Raw genomic sequence first — 7,500 nt, forward strand, 5'->3', positions numbered from 1 at the left:
GACACACAACCGGGGACACACAACCGGGGACACACAACCAGAGACACACAACCAGGGACACACAACCAGAGACACACAACCAGGGACACACAACCAGAGACACACAACCAGGGACACACAACCAGAGACACACAACCGGGGACAGACAACCAGGGACACACAACCAGAGACACACAACCGGGGACACACAACCAGAGACACACAACCAGGGACACACAACCAGAGACACACAACCAGAGACACACAACCAGGGACACACAACCAGAGACACACAACCAGGGACACACAACCAGAGACACACAACCAGAGACACACAGCCAGGGACACACAACCAGAGACACACAACCGGGGACAGACAACCGGGGACAGACAACCGGGGACACACAACCAGAGACACACAACCAGAGACACACAACCAGAGACACACAACCAGAGACACACAACCGGAGACACACAACCGGGGACAGACAACCAGAGACACTCAACCGGGGACACACAACCGGGGACACACAACCAGGGACACACAACCAGAGACACACAACCAGGGACACACAACCAGAGACACACAACCGGGGACAGACAACCAGGGACACACAACCAGAGACACACAACCGGGGACACACAACCAGAGACACACAACCAGGGACACACAACCAGAGACACACAACCAGAGACACACAACCAGGGACACACAACCAGAGACACACAACCAGAGACACACAACCGGGGACAGACAACCAGGGACACACAACCAGGGACACACAACCAGAGACACACAACTGGGGACACACAACCAGAGACACACAACCAGGGACACACAACCAGAGACACACAACCAGGGACACACAACCAGAGACACACAACCAGGGACACACAACCAGAGACACACAACCGGGGACACACAACCGGGGACAAAATAAATAATAAATAATAAATTAATGAATAAATAAAGATGGATGATAAAAAAAAATAAAAATAAATAAACATATATGACATAAATATAAATGTATATATCAGAGAAATAGTTCAGGTTATTAAGTCTGCAGGGACTTTTACACGCACGCACGCACGCACGCACGCACGCACGCACGCACGCACACACGCACACACTACACTCACCAGCGTATTTAAGCTGAAGCCTTGTTCCATCGTGTGTGTGTGTGTGTGTGTGTGTGTGTGTGTCACAGCCTCCTCTGATTGGCCCACGGCCGGCTCGTCCATCTGCCACCTCCCATGATGCTTCACTGCAGGGAGACAAACAAACACGACGTGAACGAGCAGTTTGGGTGAACTGTTCCTTTAAGAGCAGCTAGCATGGTGGCTAACGCTAGCAGGCAGACCCTCATCATCATCATCATCAGCCTCATCATCATCATCATCATCAGCCTCATCATCATCATCACCATCATCAGCCTCATCATCATCATCATCATCATCATCACGCCTGCTTGTCCTTCAGTTTGGTCCACGGTTACCATGACAACCATCCAGTGAGTCATCCACTCTAAACTCCAGAGAAGAAGAAGAGACGGGACAAAGAGAGACGACCTCCCACTCCTCCTCCTCGCCGCGTTCCAACCGCTAAAAAAACAACAAACAGCTCCGATTCATCATCCACGCCGTCTGCTGCACGCCGTCTGCTGCACGCCGTCTGCTGCACGCCGCACGCAAGATCTCACCATGGCAACGGCTGCATCCAGACCGGAGACCACGACAACAGAGAGAGAGACTGATGGAGAGTTCAGAGAGGCTGTGATTGATCATCGATCAGGACCTGATCAGCACGGGACCAGTTACACCTGTTAGAGGCGGGACCAGCTACACCTGTTAGAGGCGGGACCAGTTACACCTGTTAGAGGCGGGACCAGTTACACCTGTTAGAGGCGGGACCAGTTACGCCTGTTAGAGGCGGGACCAGTTACGCCTGTTAGAGGCGGGACCAGGTACGCCTGTTAGAGGCGGGACCAGGTACGCCTGTTAGAGGCGGGACCAGGTACGCCTGTTAGGAGCGGGACCAGGTACGCCTGTTAGGAGCGGGACCAGGTACACCTGTTAGAGGCGGGACCAGGTACGCCTGTTAGGAGCAGGACCAGGTACACCTGTTAGAGGCGGGACCAGGTACACCTGTTAGAGGCGGGACCAGGTACACCTGTTAGGAGCGGGACCAGGTACACCTGTTAGAGGCAGGACCAGGTACACCTGTTAGGAGCGGGACCAGGTACACCTGTTAGAGGCGGGACCAGCTACACCTGTTAGGAGCAGGACCAGGTACACCTGTTAGAGGCGGGACCAGGTACACCTGTTAGAGGCGGGACCAGGTACGCCGGAGATGAGGAGGAATCAGCCGATCAACCGATGTATTAATATCTGACATGTTGAGCAGAGTGAGCTCTCTGTCATGTGTGAGGATCTTTGTGCGGCCTGTAGAGACCGGCGGTGACATCACCAGTCAGGTGACTCAGGTGTGTTCACAGCTATCACTCAAACATCCTGCCCGTCCACATTCCCGCTGCCGCCCGGCGACCTTTGACCTCCATCTCTTCTTCTCTTCTTCTCTGACTGATCCGACAGGAAACACCTGAACAGGTTTAATGGGTCCTTAAGGGATAATTAAAACACCTGAAATATACCACACATCCATTAACTAACATGGACAAATGAAAACCTTCAAATGGTTTCCATTAATTAAACTCCACTTCACTGGTTCTGGTACCGGTTCTGGTACTGGTACCGGTAAGGTACTGGTTCTGGTATCGGTACCGGTTCTGGTTCTGGTACCGGTACTTGTACTGGTTCTGGTACTGGTACTGGTAGCAGTCTGTGTCAGATGGGCCTTTCTGGACCTAAGGGGTCGCGTTGGTTCCCAGCGTTGGACGCTTGGCGGACGCTTGGCGGGCGCTTGGCGGACGCTTGGCGGGCGCTTGGCGGGCGCTTGGCGGACACTTGGCGGGCGCTTGGCGGGCGCTTGGCGGACACTTGGCGGGCGCTTGGCGGGCGCTTGGCGGGCGCTTGGCGGGCGCTTGGCGGGCGCTTGGCGGGCGCCGTTAGGTGGCGTCACGACAGATGATTGACAGGTGGAAACAGGAAACCAGTGGGAGGAGAGTAGAGTATAAATACATGAAAACACTTCCTGGTTGCACCTGACTGGACGAACACTTTCACTCGGATCTGAAACTGGAACCAACATGGCCGCTCGTTTGGAAACTTTCTTAAATCCTAAAAACAGTTTGAGACGTAATAAAAGACCTTAAATTAAGATTAAAGGTCTTTAAAGGTTTAGTTTGGCCTGAAAAACCCTTATATTATACTTCATTAGTTTATTAAGGGTTAAAGGTTTAAAAGAGTTAAAACAGTAACATGAAGCATCCCTTAACTTAAAGGTCTGTTTAAGGGGTTTCCTGTTCACCTTTAAGAACTTGTTTACATTAAAACACCTTAAACTGATCTTTAAAGGACTTTATTTGACTTTTATAATGATGTGCACGTTAAGGGGAAAGTCGTGCACGAGTTATTGATCTGTGACGGCTATAATCAATATCTTTATTAGATGGTGTTCAGGATTATTTAAGGGGGTTTTAAGGGATTTTTGTTTCCATGTGTCACGAATATAAAAATAATAATTTACTAAAGTCACTCAAACATTTAATTAAATTAATTTACATTAAATGAATAAAACAAGAAATCAGAAAACTCACAGAGAGAGAGGACAGAGAGAGAGAGGAGGACAGAGAGAGAGAGGAGGACAGAGAGAGAGAGGACAGAGAGAGAGAGGAGGACAGAGAGAGAGAGGACAGAGAGAGAGAGGAGGACAGAGAGGAGGACAGAGAGAGAGAGAGAGAGAGGAGGACAGAGAGAGAGAGGAGGACAGAGAGGAGGACAGAGAGGAGGACAGAGAGGAGGACAGAGAGAGAGAGGAGGACAGAGAGAGGAGGACAGAGAGAGAGAGGAGGACAGAGAGAGAGAGGAGGACAGAGAGAGGAGGACAGAGAGAGAGAGGAGGACAGAGAGGAGGACAGAGAGAGAGAGGAGGACAGAGAGAGGAGGACAGAGAGAGGAGGACAGAGAGAGGAGGACAGAGAGGAGGACAGAGAGAGAGAGAAGAGGACAGAGAGAGAGAGGAGGACAGAGAGAGAGAGGAGGACAGAGAGGAGGACAGAGAGAGAGAGGAGGACAGAGAGAGGAGGACAGAGAGAGAGAGGAGGACAGAGAGAGAGAGGAGGACAGAGAGAGAGAGGAGGACAGAGAGGAGGACAGAGAGAGAGAGGAGGACAGAGAGAGGAGGACAGAGAGAGAGGACAGAGAGAGAGGAGGACAGAGAGAGAGAGGAGGACAGAGAGAGAGAGGAGGACAGAGAGAGAGAGGAGGACAGAGAGGAGGACAGAGAGAGAGAGGAGGACAGAGAGGAGGACAGAGAGAGAGAGGAGGACAGAGAGAGGAGGACAGAGAGAGAGGACAGAGAGAGAGAGGAGGACAGAGAGAGAGAGGAGGACAGAGAGAGAGAGGAGGACAGAGAGAGAGAGGAGGACAGAGAGAGGAGGACAGAGAGAGGAGGACAGAGAGAGAGAGGAGGACAGAGAGAGGAGGACAGAGAGGAGGACAGAGAGAGAGAGGAGGACAGAGAGGAGGACAGAGAGAGGAGGACAGAGAGAGAGAGGAGGACAGAGAGAGAGAGGAGGACAGAGAGAGAGAGGAGGACAGAGAGAGAGAGAGAGAGAGAGGAGGACAGAGAGAGAGAGGAGGACAGAGAGGAGGACAGAGAGGAGGACAGAGAGAGAGAGGAGGACAGAGAGGAGGACAGAGAGAGGAGGACAGAGAGAGAGAGGAGGACAGAGAGAGAGAGGAGGACAGAGAGAGGAGGACAGAGAGGAGGACAGAGAGAGAGAGGAGGACAGAGAGAGAGAGGAGGACAGAGAGGAGGACAGAGAGAGAGAGGAGGACAGAGAGAGGAGGACAGAGAGAGGAGGACAGAGAGAGGAGGACAGAGAGGAGGACAGAGAGAGAGAGAAGAGGACAGAGAGAGAGAGGAGGACAGAGAGAGAGAGGAGGACAGAGAGGAGGACAGAGAGAGAGAGGAGGACAGAGAGAGGAGGACAGAGAGAGAGGACAGAGAGAGAGAGGAGGACAGAGAGAGGAGGACAGAGAGAGAGAGGAGGACAGAGAGAGAGAGGAGGACAGAGAGAGAGAGGAGGACAGAGAGGAGGACAGAGAGAGAGAGGAGGACAGAGAGAGGAGGACAGAGAGAGAGGACAGAGAGAGAGGAGGACAGAGAGAGAGAGGAGGACAGAGAGAGAGAGGAGGACAGAGAGGAGGACAGAGAGAGAGAGGAGGACAGAGAGAGAGAGGAGGACAGAGAGGAGGACAGAGAGAGAGAGGAGGACAGAGAGAGAGAGGAGGACAGAGAGAGGAGGACAGAGAGAGGAGGACAGAGAGAGAGAGGAGGACAGAGAGAGAGGACAGAGAGAGGAGGACAGAGAGAGAGAGGAGGACACAGAGAGGAGGACAGAGAGAGAGGACAGAGAGAGGAGGACAGAGAGAGAGGACAGAGAGAGAGGAGGACAGAGAGGAGGACAGAGAGGAGGACAGAGAGAGAGGACAGAGAGGAGGACAGAGAGACAGAGGAGGACAGAGAGACAGAGGAGGACAGAGAGAGAGGACAGAGAGAGGAGGACAGAGAGGAGGACAGAGAGAGAGAGGAGGACAGAGAGAGGAGGACAGAGAGAGAGAGGAGGACAGAGAGAGGAGGACAGAGAGAGAGAGGAGGACAGAGAGAGAGAGGAGGACAGAGAGGAGGACAGAGAGAGAGAGGAGGACAGAGAGAGAGAGAGGAGGACAGAGAGGAGGACAGAGAGGAGGACAGAGAGAGAGAGGACAGAGAGAGAGGACAGAGAGGAGGACAGAGAGACAGAGGAGGACAGAGAGACAGAGGAGGACAGAGAGAGAGGACAGAGAGGAGGACAGAGAGACAGAGGAGGACAGAGAGACAGAGGAGGACAGAGAGAGAGACAGAGAGAGAGAGAGGAGGACAGAGAGAGGAGGACAGAGAGAGAGGAGGACAGAGAGAGAGGACAGACAGAGAGAGAGAAGAGGACAGAGACAGAGGACAGAGAGAGAGGACAGAGACAGAGAGGAGGACAGACAGAGAGAGAGAGACAAAAGAGAAAGAGAGAGAGGAGGTAGAGAGAGAGAGGACAGACAGTGAAGGACTCACCGGTGTGTTGTCCTCTAGTTGTCCCATGTGGAGCTGAGAGGGTTTTAGGTCCAGAGAGAGGAAGAGGAGGAAGAGCAGGTGAATGGCTGAAAGCTGCTGATCAACAGAGACACAGAGATGGTGGAGCTCAAAGATCGTCTCCACACGAGATGACTCACTCACAACTTCCGGTTCCACAGCAGTGGGTGTTGACTCTGCGCATGCGCACCACTGCTGCCACAGACAGGACAAATCAGTACAGACATGTCACTCTGATACATATTCCTGGCACCAAACTGTGAGTGATCCAGATCAACAGCTGTAGTACTACTAGTAGTACTACTACTAGTACCACTACTAGTAGTGGTACTAGTACTAGTACTACTAGTACTACTACAGCTGTAGCTCTAGTAGTACTACTAGTAGTAGTAGTAGTTTTTCAGGTAAACAATAAAAACAAACAATCATTTTAATTCAGATATTTTACTGCGTTTTTATTTCCAGGTGTCGGTGCTTTTTTATTTTATACAGATATTTTTTAATCACATTAAAACCCAGAAACACCCGAGTGAGCCCAGTTTACTGCCTGAAGTACATACAAGTACACACAAGTACACGCAAGTACACACAGAAACACACAAGTACACACAGAAACACACAAGTACACACAGGTACACACATAAAGAGAGTTACAGCTGACAGATTTCATTTGACAAATTTATGGCAGCTGATATCAGGAGGTTGCTTCTGTTGTCCCCCAGACGCTGAGGATGGAAAACCAAGAATTAGCGACAGGTAACGCGGTCACGTGTTTCTGTAGCGACGGGTAACGCGGTCATGTATTTCTGTAGCGACGGGTAACGCGGTCATGTATTTCTGTAGCGACGGGTAACGTGGTCACGTGTTTCTGTAGCGACGGGTAACGCGGTCACGTGTTTCTGTAGCAACGGATAACGCGATCACGTGTTTCTGTAGCGACGGGTAACGCGGTCACGTGTTTCTGTAGCAACGGATAACGTGGTCACGTGTTTTTGTAGATACGGGTAACGCGGTCACGTGTTTCTGTAGCGACGGGAAACGCGGTCACGTGTTTCTGTAGCGACGGGTAACGCGGTCATGTATTTCTGTAGCGACGGGTAACGTGGTCACGTGTTTCTGTAGCGACGGGTAACGCGGTCACGTGTTTCTGTAGCAACGGATAACGCGATCACGTGTTTCTGTAGCGACGGGTAACGCGGTCACGTGTTTCTGTAGCAACGGATAACGAGGTCACGTGTTTTTGTAGATACGGGTAACGCGGTCACGTGTTTCTG

At 51.7% G+C, this 7,500-nt stretch overlaps 2 protein-coding genes across 9 annotated transcripts in view; both read right to left on the reverse strand.

The window, feature by feature from the left end:
* The window catches only part of stambpl1 (STAM binding protein-like 1), a 17,344-nt gene extending 10,927 nt beyond the window's left edge, over window positions 1-6,417 (reverse strand). The window contains exons 1-2 of one of the 5 annotated variants that reach the window (XM_037755958.1): window positions 6,209-6,415; window positions 1,120-1,244 (exon numbers count right to left, since the gene is read on the reverse strand). In XM_037755958.1, coding sequence (XP_037611886.1) covers window positions 1,120-1,221 — 102 coding nt within the window. In that variant the 5' untranslated portion in view covers window positions 1,222-1,244; window positions 6,209-6,415. Of the gene's footprint in view, window positions 1-1,119; window positions 1,245-6,208 lie in introns of all 5 variants that reach the window. The other 4 variants (XM_037755956.1, XM_037755954.1, XM_037755953.1 and 1 more) reach the window with 4 other exon arrangements.
* Window positions 6,418-6,872: 455 nt separating this feature from the next.
* Window positions 6,873-7,500, reverse strand: part of si:ch1073-416j23.1 (rac GTPase-activating protein 1) — a 20,713-nt gene continuing 20,085 nt past the window's right edge. For all 4 annotated transcript variants that reach the window (XM_037754923.1, XM_037754921.1, XM_037754922.1 and 1 more), the window contains one exon: window positions 6,873-6,951. The gene's annotated coding sequence lies outside the window, so the exon portion shown is untranslated. The remainder of the gene's footprint in view (window positions 6,952-7,500) is intronic.

Source organism: Sebastes umbrosus, chromosome 20, assembly GCF_015220745.1.
Source record: "Sebastes umbrosus isolate fSebUmb1 chromosome 20, fSebUmb1.pri, whole genome shotgun sequence".
Taxonomy (NCBI): Eukaryota; Metazoa; Chordata; class Actinopteri; order Perciformes; family Sebastidae; genus Sebastes; species Sebastes umbrosus.